The sequence below is a fragment of the Tachyglossus aculeatus genome, chromosome 21 (genome assembly GCF_015852505.1).
Source record: "Tachyglossus aculeatus isolate mTacAcu1 chromosome 21, mTacAcu1.pri, whole genome shotgun sequence".
NCBI lineage: Eukaryota > Metazoa > Chordata > Mammalia > Monotremata > Tachyglossidae > Tachyglossus > Tachyglossus aculeatus.
Genome location: NC_052086.1, coordinates 11,141,343 through 11,158,538, shown reverse-complemented (window position 1 = coordinate 11,158,538; position 17,196 = coordinate 11,141,343). Strand labels below are relative to the sequence as shown.

The 17,196-nt window shown below is 61.1% G+C and overlaps 1 protein-coding gene across 8 annotated transcripts in view; it reads right to left on the bottom strand.

The window, feature by feature from the left end:
* Positions 1-685: 685 nt before the first annotated feature.
* Positions 686-17,196, bottom strand: part of LOC119942875 (calpain-15-like) — a 161,583-nt gene continuing 145,072 nt past the window's right edge. For all 8 annotated transcript variants that reach the window (XM_038763897.1, XM_038763898.1, XM_038763899.1 and 5 more), the window contains 11 exons: positions 15,205-16,660; positions 8,679-8,887; positions 7,622-7,805; positions 7,314-7,537; positions 5,412-5,537; positions 5,148-5,300; positions 3,143-3,304; positions 2,602-2,831; positions 2,252-2,418; positions 1,770-1,948; positions 686-880 (listed from right to left, as the gene is read on the bottom strand). In XM_038763897.1, coding sequence (XP_038619825.1) covers positions 703-880; positions 1,770-1,948; positions 2,252-2,418; positions 2,602-2,831; positions 3,143-3,304; positions 5,148-5,300; positions 5,412-5,537; positions 7,314-7,537; positions 7,622-7,805; positions 8,679-8,887; positions 15,205-16,660 — 3,268 coding nt within the window. In that variant the 3' untranslated portion in view covers positions 686-702. The remainder of the gene's footprint in view (positions 881-1,769; positions 1,949-2,251; positions 2,419-2,601; positions 2,832-3,142; positions 3,305-5,147; positions 5,301-5,411; positions 5,538-7,313; positions 7,538-7,621; positions 7,806-8,678; positions 8,888-15,204; positions 16,661-17,196) is intronic.

Here is a 17,196-nt window from a genome sequence, read left to right as displayed (position 1 = left end):
AAGCCTGGCCACCCCCGCCCCTGCCCCACGGCTGCTGGCCAAGCCTTTCCCGGGAGCCCAGACAGTGGGCAGGATCAGAGGGCCACCCCCAGGGCCAGGGCTGAGGCCTGCAGGGAACAGGGTGGCAACTGGAGTGGGGGAACCTGTCCTTTCTGCAGTCAGATAGTTCCCTGCCAGGCCCCCAGGCCCATCCCACCCCCAGAGAATTTTGGTTTTGCTGGAGACCCTGGGGGTGGGGGGCTAATTCCGCTCCCACACCCCCGTCGCTACTGTGCCGAGGGTTTGGCTGGGGCTGGGTGGGGTGGTGTGGGGCCGGGGAGAAGCCACCGAGCTGGGGAGCCAGGGCCACCCCGGGCGTCGAGGTATTTGGTTGGCAGCAGCAGGATACCGGTGTCCCAGCCAGAAGAGCAGAGACGAGGTGGCTGGGGGCCGGCTGGACAGACAGACAGACGGATGGACGGTGGTCCTGAGATTTCCACAGTTCAAGCATCGTTCTAGGTCCCCCTCCTCCGCCTCCATCAAGGGCCGGTACCTGGAGCGGCCGAGGGGCCGTGGGGTGCGGGCCGGAGTCCGCCCGTGGCGCCCGGGCTTGGGAGGGGGACGTAGAGCGGCGGGGGCTGACGGGAGCGGACGAGGCCGGGGCGAGACCACAGCCGGCGGAGATGGCGCGGGGAGGGAGGGCGGGCGGGAGGGCGGCGGGGGTCATAGAGGCCGAGGGCCGTGCAGGCCGGCCACCTCCACCGTGAGCTGGGGGTTGTGTGTGCCCTTGGTGGCCAGCCAGTCGTTGAGGAACGGCTGTGTGGCTTTGCGGTGGGCCAGGCGGTGGGTAATGGAGAAGCCGGCGTTGCCCTCCAGCTGGGAGAGGATCACCAGCACCTGCCTGCAGAGGGAATGGGGATGTCATGGGGGGTGGGGAGGAGGGCACGTGGGCAACCCGGGAGGGGCCCAGGCCTGGACTTTGATTCTCCCCCCACCCCCTCCCGGACTCCAACACTGGGTCGCTTCCTGCTCTTGCAGAAGAGGGTGTGATGGGGGCAGAGGGGTGGCACCGCTCCTCTCCCCCCAGGCTGGCTGCGGCCCCACCCAGTTAATTCCCAGGCTGAAGGGGGCTTCCAACTCGGTTATACTGTACTCTCCCAAGCAGTTAGAACAGTGTTCTGCACACATAAGTGCTCAATAAATATGACTGATTGGATGAAGACAGGTGGGGGGGGAAGACAGAGATGAAGGGGGAAGGCAGAGAGATGGGAGACAGAAGAGGAAGACAGCTGAAGGAAGTGGGGGGAAGACGGTCAGAGGGGGAAGAGAGAGGTGGGCAAGACAGGGACCGAGAGGGAAGACAGACATGGGGGAGATGGACAGGACAGGGACGAGGAAGGGAAGAAAGAGCAAGGGAGAAAGTTGGCAGGGAACAGAGAGGGAAGACGACATGGAGGTGGGGAGACAGTGCGGACTAGCGGAAAGAGCTCAGGCCTGGGAGTGAGAGGACTTGGGTTCTCAGCTCCGCCGCTTGTCCGCTGTGCGACCTTGGGCAAGTCACTTCGCTTCTCTAGGCCCCACTTTCTCATCCGTAAAATGGAGATTCAATCCCCACCTCCGTACTACTTAGACCAGGATCCTCACGTGGGACGGGGACCACGTCCGACGTGACAGTACCACACCCACCACAGTGTTTAGCACATCCGAAAGTGCTCAACGGACACCGCAATCACCATCAGCACATCATCGGGACGGGGAAAGGGGGTGGCCAGCCCCGTGCCCAGCCTTACCGGTGCAGGGGCGGGACGCTGTCCTGGGTCTTGAGGCTGCCTCGGGTGGACACCACGTTGAAGCTGTCGGTGCAGTCGCACTGCACGTGCAGATAGGACTTGGGGTGCCGGTTCTCCACCACCACGATCAGCCCCGCCCAGCCGTGGGTCAGGTAGTAGCACGTCATCCCCTCCCGGCCCTAGGGGCGGGGGGCAGTGGCCAGTGGCGTCTGCCCCCGCAGATGGAGGGACCCCATCCCCCCGCCCACGGGCCCCGGGTGGGGGGACTCGGACTCGCGCCGGGGCTGGGTGCGGAGTGCCACAGGAACGGAGTGGATGGTGCCCGGCTTTGAGGGGAGCGAGGGCACTTGAGGGGATGGGCTCACCCTCGCCGGGACACCGGCTGGGTCCCCGGTGCCATCAGAGGCCGGAGAAGCGGTCTTCCGGCTAGCCCCGCCGGAATCCCTCCCAGGTCTCCCCTGAAGTCCGCGGCCGGCACTCACCTCGTGGCGCTCTCCCTTGTTCTCCGTCAGGAGGATGATGGCGTCGGCCAGCGTGGTGGGCCGGGCCTCCATCTGCTCCACCATGACCAGCCGCGAACTGTAGATGGCCAGGATGTAACCGGGGGGCTCCGGGGCGCTGCGGCCCCCTCCGCCGGTGGGGCTGGGCACTGTGCAGGGCGGATCGGAGGTTCAGCAACAGGGCACCGCTGCGCCTCCCCACCCCCATGGTCCCGCTGGGCGGGGGTCTGGTCCAGGCGGAGGGAGGTGCTTCCTCTTTTTCCCTTTCCCACCCGGGCCGGCAAGCCCCCCGCCCCAGCCTCCTCCCTCTCTCCTTCCTCCCGGGCCCTTACACTGGGCGGGCAAGGGGCCCGGCAGGCTGGGGCTCCAGTGGTTGAAGGCGCAGCAGACGACCGCGTACTCGCCCGGCTCCAGCATGACGTCGCAGTTGACAAACTTCTTCACGGCCCTCTTGCTGTGGGCCAGGAGCCGGCCCAGGCACAGCCGGCTGCCGCTCGTGAAGGTGGCCCGGAACACCATGATACACAAGTCCAGGAGATGGCTGTCCACCGCGTCCGAACGCCTGTGGTGGGGGGGAGAGGCGGGGCGGCCGGGGTCAGCGCCGGCCGGGGGCCTGGGGACGCAAGGGAGGGCGCAGCCTGGGAAAGCAGAGGTTCAGGGGACACTGTCCGTCCTCTGCTTGCTGGCTGCCCTCCCTGCTGCCTTCTCCGGAGGCACACCCCCGGCCCATCCCAAATCTAACCAGCCGAGAGCCTTCTCCCTTCCTCCTGCCAGAAGGAAGGGAAGGGAAATGAGGAGGGGAAGGGGAAGGGAGGTTGGAGAGAGGGCGAAGGAAAGGGGAAACACATCGGCCTGGCCCAGCCCGGCACCCACCGGCTGCCCTCCTGGAAGAGGGCACACTCCAGGGCGGCACGCTCCAGCACGGTCAGGGAGGTGACCACCACGGGCCCGTTGGCCTTGTTGGGGAAGGTGCCCTGAACCCGCACTTCGTGCCAGTCTGAGTGGATCTTGCAGATGTCCACCGAATCAAAGTACCTGCAGGAGGGGGAGGACAGTCAGCCCACCCTCACCCCCACAGCACCCCGTCCCCCGATCTATCTTCACATCTTTCTCCCCCTCTAGACTGGAAACTCCTAGGGGCAGGGAGCACGTTGTACTGGACTCCGCTCCCCAGCCAGAGACAACCGAGCGGAGATCGGCCAGCCTGGGCCGGATCCCTGGGTCCCGATCCTGCAGGGCTCCCTCCACGGAGGTGCTCCCTCACCCCATCCCCGGGAGGGGCTCTGAGATGGGGAAGAGACCCTCTCGTGTCCAGGGCAAAGGAGGGGGTATAGGACGCTGCAGCCCAGGAGCGCCTTCTGCCAGGTGGGCCCCAAAGCTGGAGGAGCAGACACCCACCCACCCAGAAGCCCCAGATCAGGTCACCTGCCATATCTGAGCCACGCACAGAACCCCACTGGGGGTGCTCGATCTGCCCCGCTAATCAGGGGCAGACCAGAGCGGTGGAGGGGTCCCAGCCGCCCACAACGTCAGAGGCGAGTCCCCAGGGGGATGCTGGGAGGTAGCCATCCCCACTGGAGGGGATGCCCCGGGCTGGCTGTGGGGCCTCTGATCACTCGCCCTAGCCCGGTGTCCTCCCCGGGGGCGGCAGGTTCCCCACGGTTCGTGGTGGCCGCCCGGATTTCTGGGGTGGGTGTCTGCTTTCTTCCTCATGCTCCTCCCCTCGGGTGGCCCTTGGGGCCACCTGGGCCTGGTCCAGCTGCTCCCCGGCATCCGACCGCAAGGCACTAAGGCACGGCCAGGCCCCAGACGTCCCTCCTCTTGGGCAGCCCCGGCCACGGACACCCCCAGGGCAGCTTCCGCTGGGGAGGGAGGGGCACAGGGGCCACCCTTAGCCTAGCTAACTGGGACCCGGTAGAAGCAGCAGCAATATTAGGAGCTGCAGTAATTAATTTCACTTTGTGTATCTGTCCTTTTACACTGCTTTAGGGTTTCAAGGTTTCACTGCCCCTTGGTGTGTCTGTTCTCGGTCTCCTCTCCCGCTTTCTCTTAGGTTGGGAGATCTCTCATTCATTCATTCACTGTTGTATTTTACTGAGTGCTTACTGTGTGCAGAGCACTGTACTAAGCGCTTCTGTCCCTCCCACCCCTGGCCAAGGTCCAGGGACTAGTTCTAATTCCCACCCATATGTCTAGTACCTACCCCAGTGCTTAGTACAGTGCTTGGCACTTACGTACCACACACTTAAATACCACAATTGCTGTTATTATTATTACCATTAATTATAATCGTGGTATTTGTTAGGTGTTTACTATGCGCCAATCACTGTACTAAGTGCTGGGGTACATAAAATCAATCAATCGTATTTATTGAGCACTTACTATGTGCAGAGCACTGTACTATGCGCTTGGGATCTAAGGAAGCTAATGATAAAAGATAAAAGATCATTAGGTCTCACGCAGGGCTCACAGCCCAAGGAGGAGGAAGAACAGGCACTGGATTCCCATTCTACAGATGAGGGAACTGAGGTACAGAGAAGTGAAGTAACTTGCCCGAGGTCATTCAGCAGGTAAGGGGCTTGTAGGGATTAGAACCCAGGTCCTCTCACTCCCAGGCCCGTGCTCTTTCCACTAGGCCATGCTGCTTCTGTGTTCTTCCCCAGGGCTGAGTACCATGCCCCGCATGCAGTAAGCGCTTAATAAATACTCTACTACTGGGTGCCGGGCACTGTACTGAGCGCTTGAAAGGTCCAACTGAACCTGAGCCCTATTCCAGGCCTGCAGAGAGCCTCGGTTCAAGCACCGGGAGAAGCCGGTGCCCAGCCCTTCCTGGGCTGCCCCCCACCCCGGGGCGGGGACCCCCGCTGGCCTCCATCACCTGATGAAGTCGCTGTACTCCATCCAGAAGACCCCCTCGCTGCTCCCGTGGGGCATCAGCTCCTGCCGCAGGTGCCCCGGCCAGTGCGGCCACTCGTCCGACCAGCTGCCGTGCCAGGAGAAACGGCCCCAGGGGTTCCGAAGGCGGAGCAGCCTGGGGGGGCGGGTGGGAAAGGGGCTGGGAGACCACGCCGTGGGTGCCCCGCCGCCCGCTCCCCCGGGATCCCAGCCCGCTGGGCCCCGCCGGCCCGGCCCCCTCACTCACCTGAAGCCCTGGACGTCTCGCACGTCCAGGACGGAGTAGGCGTGGCGTGGGCGGAGGCCCATGCCCTCGTAGGCCACGTCGTCCACCTTCATGTTGCCCCCTCCGCACGAAGCGCCCATGAGAAACCTGCAGCGTCGGCAGGGGAGAGCGCAGCCGGCACTGACCGGGCACTGTCGGCTCCCCGCCCGGGGCGGGACACACCCGGCCTGCCCTGTGCACCACGGCTCACCCTACAGCTGGGCACCAGGCCCAGAGGGGCAACCTGGGTCCTCCCTCTCTCCACCCCCCTTCAACCTGACCCCCGTGCAATGGGCCCGGACCACACGTTCAAAGTCCCCTCCTCAGAGGTCCGTGCCCACCAAGCCCGGCAGTGCTTTGCAGGTGAAGAAACAGGACCCCAGGCACCATCCCGCCCCCAAGGCTCCTTGGAAGTCTCAGGCCGGAGAGTCGCCTCAGTTTCCCCTGAGTTCCAAGCAGCAACGGAGCCTTTGACTGTTGACAAGTGAAGCTACTGTATCTTCCCACCAGTTCTCAACTAGGCAGGGGGTAGGGGGGATACTGAGGCACAGAACGGCAAGAACATTCCACTTCCTGGTGGGGGAATGAGGAGCAAGATGCCCTTGCCAGACGCCCGGGCTGGGGCTCATTCTGCTCCTGGGGCCATGTGATGGGTGAGGTCCACCCTCACTCCCACCCTTCTCTAGGGAGGATGCATCCTGTGAAAGGTGGACCCCCCCGCCCCCCTAATCCCTTGGGGATTGCCAACAGGGATCCCCACGCCCCCGGAGATGGGGTAGAGCGATGCCCACTGGGATGCGCCCGTGGCTTGCCCCCCAAGGCAGGCCTGCCCCAAGCCTCGGCCCACGCGGCCCCCACACCTCCTAGGGGCGATTCATGCCCCTACCTGGGTGCTACCGTGCAACTCCCCGCCGCCGCCACCCCGCAAACATCCCCCCAACTCAGGGTCACCCTCGCTATAATGGAAAGGCCACAAGCTCGATTGCCAGTGCTGCCGAGGACCCCCTGGCATCAGGACCCCTTGCGGGTGGAGCGGGGAGGGACCGCTGCTCGCGAGGGGGAGTGGATGGGCCCCGTGCACGGGAAGCAGCAGCCCACTCTCGTCCCCAACCCCCTCTCAGCCGGTGGCCTGGGAGGGAGAGGGTCCCTTTGGCCGCTCCTGCTCCCACGCAGCCCACGCCTCCCCCGGGCCAGAGAACAGGAACCCAGGACTGCCAGGGCAGGTGATCGCCCCCTCAATGCCCCGCAAACCACGGCTGGGACTCTGAGCTTCCCCCGACCCACCTCCGTGAACACTCGAGGGTCCCCCCCCGTCTCCTCTAGCCTCCCTCTGCCCCCACACTGCCCCCTAAGCCCACAAGGACCCGCGAAGCCTCCCTCTGTCCAGCTCCCCCGAGATCACGAGGGCCCTCTAGCCTCCACGGCCTGGCTCGCCTCCTCCAGCCCCCGCTAAGATCGTGAGGGCCCTCTGGGCTCCACACTCCCATCTCTGTGAGTTCAAGAGAGTCCTTTGGCCTCTTCTGGCCCGGCGAGCCTCCTGCCACCCTCCACCATGAGCTCGCGAAGGCCCTCACGACTTCGCCCTCCCATCTCCGTGAGCTCCTGAGGGCTCCTTAGCTTCCCTCAACTCACCTCTGAGTCCCCAAGAGCCCTCTGGCTTCCGCCCTCCCATCTCCGTGAGCGCCCGGGGGCCCTCTAGCCTCCACCCTCCCATCTCCACAGCTCACAAGGGCCCTGTAGCCTCCGCCCTCCCATCTCCGTGAGCTCCCGAGGGCCCACTAGCCGGCCCCGCGCCCACCTCTTTGAACCCCAAGGGTCACCCTGGCATCTTCCTAGCTCAGCGCTCCTAAGAGCTGAGCCGCAGCCCCTCCCGCCTCCTCTTACCCAGCCTCCTTAGAACTCAGCATTTTGGCCCAGATGAGGTCAGTGTCAATTGGCTCCTCGCGGGGGTTAGTGGAGCTGACCTGCAGCATCAGGCTCTCGCACGGGGCGCCAGTCAGGGTGGCCAGGCCCTCAATGGCGCGCCCGGCCTGCAGGGCGAAGTAGGACCCGTGCAGCTTGGCCAGGGCCTTCTCGATGAGGGCCACCCACAGCTGCTTCCGCTGGGCCTGTGGGCGGGGGGCAGGCCGGGTCAGAGCCGAGGCGGGCGCCCCCCACCCTGCCGCCACCCCCCGCCCCGGCCGGACGCCCACCTGGGAGAAGAGGAGGAAGCCGCAGTCGTCGCAGGGCAGCATGTCATCCACCAGCACCGTGGTCCACGTGCCATCTTTGCACAGCCGCACCTGGTAGGCCCCCTCTGGGCACAGGCCCCGGGTGACCATCACCCGCTCCACCAGCTCGGGCCGCTCTGCCAGCACGGCCAGGGCGCTCAGGAACCTGCCGGGAAAGGGCGGGGGTCGGGTCACTCCCGGGCGGCCCTGCCCAGTCCGGGGTAGCAGGGCACGGGCACCACCCATTCCTATTAATGATTATGGTATTTGTTAAGTGCTTACTATGTGGAAAGCACTATTCTAAGCGCTGGGGGGATACCAGGTGATCAGGCTGGCCCATGGGCGGCTCACAATCTTCACCCCCATTTTACAGATGAGGTCACTGAGGCCCAGAGAAGTGAAGTGACTTGCCCGAAGTCACACAGCTGACAACTGGCAGAGCAGGGATTTGAACCCATGACCTCTGACTCCAAAGCCCGGGCTCTTTCCACTGAGCCACGCTGCTTCTAGGCACTGTACTAAGCAGAGGGAGAGTCCCCCTGCGGCCGGCCCTGCCTCCTCCCAAGGAGCCGCCCAACACGGATCTGGACAATGAGGCCGGAGGGGGGTTGGGAGACGAGACGGGACTGCCCCGGCCCTGCACCCTGCCGGCAGGTGGACCTCAGAGTTAAGTGGGGAGGGGGTAACGGGATCGAGAGGTCCCAGACTACGTTCTGCCCTCCTGGCGGCAGGTCGGAAGGGTATCACCTACCCAGCAGCACCAAGCAGCCCGGGAGCGCCCAGCTCCGCCGTCAGAGACCCCTCCGGATCGGCCTCGCGGTGCCTCTGAGCAGGAGGCCGGCCTCACGTCTGCCAGGCCCCGGCACCACGGGGCAGATGGCATTCTGTGGTCCAACCCACCCGGAAAGGGGTCGGTTGGGGACGCCCGATTTAGGGGGGCTCACGAGGGAAGGCAGAGGATCCCAACCGGGGGCACTGTCGGGGAGAACGCAAGAACGATCTCCGCTGCCCCCGTGGGAGATGCCACGTGCTTCCTCACCAGCAGTTTCCCAGAAGCCCTTGCAGGATGTCGGAGGGCCGCAGCGTCCGGAACACCGACCAGTCCTCCCCCTGGTCCTTGAAGATGGCGCAGTTGATCTCGTGGGGCCGGAGCCACTGCCGCACCCTCAGCTGGACGCTGTCCCCTTCCGGGAAGCCCACGGACTCGGGTCCAGGGGGGAAGCTGTCGTCCACGAAGTTCACTTTGTTCTTAAAAGAAAGGGTGAGGAGCTCTCTCAGGGGGCTGCAGGGCCTCCCCTTCACCAAGGCGGGAGGGTCCTGGGCTCCGGGGCCGGCCAAGTGGGAGGCGGTCCCGCGCCCAGACTACTAAGACACCTCCCCTAGGGGCCCGGAGCAAAGAAGGGGAGAGAGAGACTCAGGTCGAGATGGGGGAGGGGGTTTCCTGGGGTGCTGGCTGACTCCCAGCCTGCTCCCTGACTGGGGTGGCAGGGTGGTGCCCTAAAAATCCCTCCAGCAACCCCGCCCCCTGCAGAAAATGGCTTCCTTCCCTCTGGGAGATTCCCCCCAACTCAATAGTTTCCTCATTTTCAGTAACTTCCCCACCTCCTGGCCCTAAATGCTTCTCTCCCCTCTGGTAAGTTTCTCCCTGCTTCCCTAAATGGTTCCGTCCCTTCCTGGAGATCTCCCCGCTAGCCCAGATGGGTCAGTTCCCTCCCCTCCAGCCCCCCACCACTCCCCCTGGCTCCTGAAGCCCCCGGGTCTTCCTTGGAATAATAATAACGATTATGGTATTTGTTAAGCACTTACTATGTGCCAAACACTGCTCTAAGCGCTGGGGTAGATACAAGGCAATCAGGTTGTCCCATATGAGGCTCACAGTTTTCATCCCCATTTTCCAGATGAGGCAACTGAGGCCCAGAGAAGTTAAGTGACTTGCTCAAGGTCACACAGCTGACAGGCCGAGTCGGGATTATAACCCACGATCTCTGACTCCCAAGCCCGGGCTCTTTCCGCTGAGCCATGCCGCTTCTCAATCCGACTCCAACTCCGGCACTAGGGTCCCCGAGGTCCGGGCCACCCAGGTTTGAAGGCATTACCCCCGTAATTGTTTACCCACAGTGCCGCACTTCCTCCTTAAATCAGCGCCACTTATTAAAGTCGCTAGGTCATTACCAGTTCTTTATGCGATGATGTTATTTTTAGGCGGTGAAACGTGCAGAACGGCAGATCTTCATGCTGCAGAGCTGGGTGGGTAGGGGGGAAGGGGCACAGTGCCATGGCGGGGGGGACGGACTAGAGAGGAGCGATGCATTCGAATCAAAGGCTCTGGCCCGGCCGGGAGTGCCCTGGCGGCTGGGAATCTGGCACAGGCTCTCCCCGCAGCTAAGGGTGGTCAGGCGGGGAGCCCCAAGACCCTCGGGCGGTGGGATCGATGAGCGAACGGGCCCACCCTGCTCCCGGGTTGCATGGGGGCTGCTGACCACCTGGACGGGGCGCTGGCACGCTACTGCCAACTGCGCCAATGGGGAGGGGTGGCGGCTGGGCAAGGGATGAGCTGAAATGGGTGGGGGCGGGAAGAGGGATGGGGAGGGATGCGAGGAAGGAGAGGGGAGGGAAAGGGAGGAGAGGTGGAGGGTAATAGGGACAGCGAGAAAAGGTGGGGGGCAGAGAGGACTGCAGAGGTGGGAAGGAGGTGGGGAGGGCAGGGCGGGTGGGAAAAGGGGAGAAAAGGGAGGGGAGGGAGGAGCAGGAAGAGGCACAAGGGAAGACGGGGACTGGGGAGAGAACTGAGGAGACAGACCTAGGAAAACAGGGAGAAGAAGGGTGGAAGGAGTGGCGAGAGGGGATACGGGAGGGAGGAGCAGGGAGAGGGAGCTAGGCAGCCTAGACCTGGATTCTTTTTTTAATGGTATTTGTTAAGCGCTTACTATGTGCAAAGCCCTGGTCACCTTGGTGTTATCCTTGATTCCTCTCATTCAACTCACATATTCAATCTATCACCAGATCCTGTAGGCTCAGCCTCCACAACACCACTAAAATCCGCCCTTTCCTCTCCATCCAAACTGCTACCACGTTAATAAAATCATGTTTTCACTCCCGCTCTGATTACCGTATCAGCCTTCTTGCTGACCTTCCTGCCTCTCCCCACTCCTTAAGCATACTTCACTCTGCTGCCCGGATCATTTTTCTACAGAAACGTCCTGGACACTTCTCCCCACTCCTCAAAAACCTCTAGAGTTTGCCCATCCACCTCACATCAAACAGAAACCCCTCACCACTGGCTTTGAAGCAGTCAAACCCCTTGCCCCCTCCTCCCTCACCTCGCTATTCTCCTACTACACCCCAGCCCGCACACTTGGCTCCTTTACTAACCATTTCCTCTCCATCCAAACCGCTACCACGTTAATCCAAGCATTATCCTATCCCTCCTGGATTACTTGCATCAGCCTCCTGGCTGATCCCTCAGCCTCCTGTCTCTTGCCATTCCATATTTCACTCTGATGATGGGATCGTTTTTCTATAAAAACGTTCAGCCCATGGTTCCCCACTCCTCAAAACCCTCCAGAGTTTGCCCATCCACCTCCACATCAAACAGAAACTCTTTCTTGGCCGTTGGCTTTAAAGCATTCAATCCCCTTGCCCCCTCCTACCTCACCTTGCTATTCTCCTAACTACAACCCAGCCCGCACAGTTGGCTCCTCAAATGCAGTAACCTTCTCACTGGACCTCAATTTCGTCTACCTCGCCGCTGACATCCTGCCTCCGACCTAGAACTCCCTCCCTCTTCCTAGCCAACAGACGATGACTCTCCCCACTTTCAAAGTCTTATTGAAGGCCCATCTCCTCCAAGAGGCCTTCCCAGTCTACGCCCTCCTCTCTTCCGTGTCTCCCTGACTCCCTTTATTCACCCCCCACTCCCAGCTCCACAGCACCTATGTACACATCTGTCATTTATTTTATTTACATTAATGTCTGTCTCCCCCTCTGGACTGTGAGCTTGCTGTGGGTAGGGAATGTGTCTGCTATATTGTTACAGTGTACTCTCCCAAGTGCTTAGTACGGTGCTCTGCACACGGCAGTCAATAAATACGACTGACTGACTCGGCTCTCGTTTTTTTTATGGCACGTGTTCCTCATCATCAACGGTATTTATTGAGTTCTTACTCTGTGCCAGGCACTGTACTAAGCGCTGGGGTAGAGAAGCAGCACGGGCTTGGGAGTCAGAGGTCATGGGTTCAAATCCCAGCTCCGCCAACTGTCAGCTGTGTGACTTTGGGCAAGTCACTTCACTTCTCTGGGCCTCAGTCACCTCATCAGTAAAATGGGGATTAAGATTGTGAGCCCCACACGGGACAACCTGATCACCTTGTATCCTCCCCAGTGCTTAGAACGGTGCTTTGCACATAGTAAGCACTTAACAAATGCCAAAACTATTATTATTATTACAAGATATGGGTTTTTTCATGGTATTCATTATGCACTTACCAACTTGTACTTCCCAAGCGCTTAGTACAGTGCTCTGCACACAGTAAGCGCTCAATAAATATGATTGATTGACTGATTGATGTGCCAGGCACCGTACTAAGCGCTGGGGTGGATACCAGGTTGGACACAGTCCACTGTCTCACATGAGGCTCACTGTCTTAATCCCCATTTTATAGATGAGGGGACTGAGGTCCAGAGAAGTGAAGTGACTTGTCAAAGGTCACACAGCAGGTAGGTGGCAGAGCTGCAATTAGAAACCAGGTCCTTTGACTCCGAGGGCCACACTCCTTCCACTGTTCTCTCTCCCCCTCGGGCTGTGAAGTCCCGTGTAGGACAAAGGGTGCAGCTAATCTGATTGTATTGTATCCACCCCAGTGCTTAACAAATACCACAATCATGGGACAATCGCATCGCCCTCAGTGTGACTTTGAACCTTGGGTCAACTCTATATAATAATAATGATAATGGTATTTGTTAAGTGCTTACTAGGTGTCAAGCACTGTACTAAGCACTAGGGTGGAGGCAAGATCTTCGGGTTGGACACAGTCCCCTGTCCCACAGTAAGGGGATTTAAATGTCATTATTAGGGTTAAGCACTTACTATGAGCCAAGTATGACACAGTTACGGTGTCTGTCAGGCGATTATGTGCCTGGAGTAGATAAAAGCAAATCGGATTGGACAGTCCCTTAGGCGCTTACTATGTGCCAGGCACTGTACTAAGCGCTGTGGTAGATAGAAGCAAATCGGGTTGGACGGGGTCCCTGTCTCGGGTGGGGCTCACAATCTCAATCCCCATTTTCCAGATGAGGTGGTAATTGAGGCCCAGACAACTAAATCAATATGCCCAGGGTCACACAGCAGACAAGTATTCTGTATATACATAATTCTATGTCTACATATAATTCTATTATTCTGACGGTTTTGACACCTGTCTACATATTTTGTTTTGTTATCTGTCTCCCCCTTCTAGACTGTGAGCCCGTTGTTGGTAGGGACTATATGTTGCCGACTTGTACTTCCCAAGCGCTTAGTACAGTGCTCTGCACACAGTAAGCGCTCAACAAATACGATCGAATGAATGAACGAACCGGGGGCTCACAGCCTGAGGAGGCGGGACAACAGAAGAACCAGTGAGACCGATCACCCACACCACCCCCTCAACTGGTCTGCTTTGCCCTGCCCTCTGCCAAACAGCGTCCTTCAATCCATCGGTGGTATTTATTAAGTGCTTGCCACGTGCAGTGCGCTGAACTTCCCACTTCTCTCCCAACTTTTCTAAAAACTTCACTTTGGCTGTGCTCATCGCCCCCTGCTCACCGAGGCGATTCAATCTGGTCTCCTCGGCCTCTTTCAGACAGGCGGGCAGGGAACGTTGTACTGTATTTTCCCAGTAGGCATTCAATACCTACTCTTGAGTGATGGACTGATCGAGGACAGGGGTGGTGTCCAGCAACCTTACTGGACTGTACTCACCCAAGCGCTTAGTACAGCGGCCTGCATACAGTAAGCGCTCGATAAATACCACGGGTTGACTGATTGAGGGCAGGAATCGTGTCTACCAACAATACTGGACAGTACTCTCTCTTTCCCAGCGCTTTGTACAGTGTTCTGGCCCCCAAGAAGCCCTGAGTAATTGACTGAGAGATCGCACGCGCTCAATAAATACTACTGATGGACACCCAGCACCGGGAGGGTGAATTCACCAGTGTCCTGACCTAAGTACTACAGGCTGGCTTTCCCCAGTGGATGGAAAGCCAGCCGGGGACAGGGACCGGGCTATCTCCCTCCTTTTGGAGCCTCGCCTTGCCGTTGCCGGTTTGCCAGCGTGCCTTTTTTAAGCTCCGTATGTCCTCGTGCTGCCATCCAGTTGGCCGAAGCCGCCTCTGCACGGCATTGGGGCCTAGTGGAAAGAGCACGGGGCTGGTGGGTGGTAGGAGGTTCTGATCCCAGCTCGGTCCCCGGCCTGCTGGGTGACCTTGGGCCACTCGCCTCACCTCTCTGGGCCTCAGCTTCCTCTCTTAGGGAGGCAGCCTGACCAAGTGGAAAGAGCCCAGGCCCCGGAGTCAGGGGATAAGGGGTCTAATCCTAGCTCCACCCTTTGCCCGCTGGGTGACCCGGGGCTAATCTCCTGCCTTCTCTGGGCCTCTGTTTCCTCATCTGTAGAGAGGAAGGAGAAACCCCCGTTTTTCTCCTCCTCAGACCGGGAGCCCGACGAGGGGCGGGGGCTCTGTCCGACCTGATCATTTTGTATCTGCCCCGGCACTTAGAGAAATTCTCATTATGACGTGTAAAGAAAAACAAAGTCCGTTCTTCAGATCTCGTGGGTTGGGAGCCCCAGCAGGGGCAGGGCCGTGTCTGATCCGATGACCCGGGACCTGCCCCAGCCCTGTGTGCGGGGCTAGACGGTAGTGCTCACCCCGAGTGGCCATAAGCCTGCTGCCCTGGGTTGCTAAGGGGAACTGTGGTGCCCCCCTCCCCAGGGCGGATTCAGTACATATTTACTATTTTATTTATTCTATTCTATTCATTCATTCAATCGTATTTATTGAGCGCTTACTGTGTGCAGAGCACTGTACTAAGCTCTTGGGAAGTACAAGTTTGCAACATATAGAGATGGTCCCTACCCAACAGCGGGCTCACAGTCTAGAAGGGGGAGACAGGGAACAAAACAAAACATACAAACCAAATTCTATACTATACTATATATATATATATATATACAATACTATATTCTGAACTATTCTATTTATTTTGTCAATGATCTGCATCTAGCTTTACCTCTATTTATTCTGATGACTTGACACTTGGCCACATGTTCTGTTTTGTTGTCTGTCTCCGCCTTCTAGACTGAGACCGTTGTTGGGTAGGGACCGTCTCTACGTGTTGCCGACTTGCACTTCCCAAACGCTTAGTTCAGTGCTCTGCACACAGTAAGCGCTCAATAAATACGACTGAATGAACGAATGAATCCTGGCCACCCCTAGACCGTGAGCTCCCAGAGGGTGCCTTCTCTCTCTGCCCAGCGCCTCAGCTGGTGTGCCCGGGCTGAGATGGGCGGCGGCAGGGCGGGCTCACTCACCTCCCGGCAGAAGAGGACGATGTTCTCCCACAGGGCCTTGGCCTCGCCCTCGTCCGTCAGGCGCCGTTTCTCCACGTGCATGCTCTCCCGCCGCTTCAGCGGCTTGCCGCCCTTGCGCTGGGCCAAGTAGAGCTGCGGAGTGTGGCAGGCGGCGCAGTGCTTCGCCTTGGCCTCGTTCAGCAGGGTGCAGGCCGGGCACGACCACTGGCTGGGCCGCTCGGCGGGCGGCGGCGGTGGGCAGGGGAAGAGGCGGGCGGGCTCCCGGGGCCGCCCCCCGCAGCAGCAGCTGCCCCCGCCGCCCTTGTCGGCAGCGCTGCAGTCCGGGCAGCGGGGGGCCGGCTCGGCGGGCGCCGTCCCCGCGTGCTCCTGGAAGCCGTGCAGTTTGGACGAGCCGCACGCCTGGCACCGCTGGGCCGCGGTGGGGTTCTTCAGCGTACACTTGGCGCAGGGCCAGGTGGTAAAGTCGGGGCTGGAGGGGCTGGCGGGCGTGAAGCGGACCGTGTCGCCTGTTAGGTCGATGATGTCGCCGCCCGGCGGGGCACAGCTGGCCTCGCTGGCGGCCGGGGGCCGGGCGCCCGAGCCGCACTTCCTGGACCCTGCCGGGCCGGGGTCCACCGCCCCCGTCGCCTCCTCCTCCAGCACGCTCAGCCGCTTGGTGCCCAGAAGCTCCTGGAAGCGGGTGGCGGGCCGGCCCTGCCCCTGAGGGGACCCCTTGGGGCCGGGGGCCGCCTGGGCCTCGGGCGTCCCCGGCTGCAGCTGCGGGGGCACCTCCCTCCGGCTGCGGGGGACGGGGTTGTTCTGCGGGGCGGGGGCGAAGGGGCCGGGCGTCTTGGGCCCCTCGGGCTCGGCGGGGGCCGGGGCCCGTCCGCCGGGCGGGGGCTCGGAGGGGTCGGCGGGCTCGGGGGGCTGGCCGGGGGCGACCTGGAAGCCGGCGGGGGCGATGACTTCGGGGACCACCAGGGCCTCCGGGGGGATCTTGGGCAGCGAGAGCCGGCGGGGCCCCCCGCAGGCCGAGCAGGAGTTGGCCGCCGGAGTGTTGTGGAGGGTGCAGCGCGGGCAGGTCCAGCCGCCGGCCGCCTCCGTCTCCGGGGGGCTCTGGCCGGGGGGCTCCCCGCCGGGCCCCGCCTCCCTCCCGCCCGCCTTGGGCTCGGCCAGGACGGCGGGCGGCTTGGGCAGGAGGCCGTTGATGGCCGGCAGCGGGCAGGCCCCGGGCGCCGGGTCCGGGGTGAAGCCGCACACCTCACAGGCCCCCTTGCCCAGGAAGTTCCGGAAGGTGCAGCGGGCGCAGGGCCATTTCTGCTCCTCCACGCTGAGCCGCAGGATGTGGTTGAGGTCGGGCTTCTGCCGGGGGGCCTCGCAGATGGAGCACTGCCGCTGGCCCACCGGGTTCAGGAAAGTGCAGCGGGAACAGGACCACTCCCGGGCCGCGGCCATAGAACCCGGCGAGTGGCTGTGGCTGCAAGAGAGAGGCCAGGTGGGGTCACCGGGAGGGCTGGGGAGAGACACGCCGTCCCGACGACGACGGGGGCTCCCTTCCCTTTCTGGGAAAAATCCACGCGGGGCAGCGGGAAAGAGCCCGGGCACAGGAGGCTCTGGCAGTTGCCCGCTGTGTAACCTTGGTTTCCTCCTCTGTGCAATGGAGGTTCTACCTCCCCTTTAGACTGTAAGTCCCATGTGGGACGGGGACCGTGTCCAATCTGATCAACTTGTATCGACCCCGATACTTAACATTCATTCATTCAATCGTATTTATTAAGCACTCACTGTGTGCGGAGCACTGGAAAGTACAATACGACAATAAACGGTGACATTCCCTGCCCACGGCGAGCTTGGCTTAACGAACGTAATAATAACAATAACGACGACAACAATGATCATGATGATCATCTTCCCTGGTCCCTCCCGCTTGCCCGCCCTGCACTCGGGCCTCGCCAGGAGACTGTCAGCTCCTTGAGGACAGGAAGGGTTGGCCCCCGTTACTGTTCTCCCCTC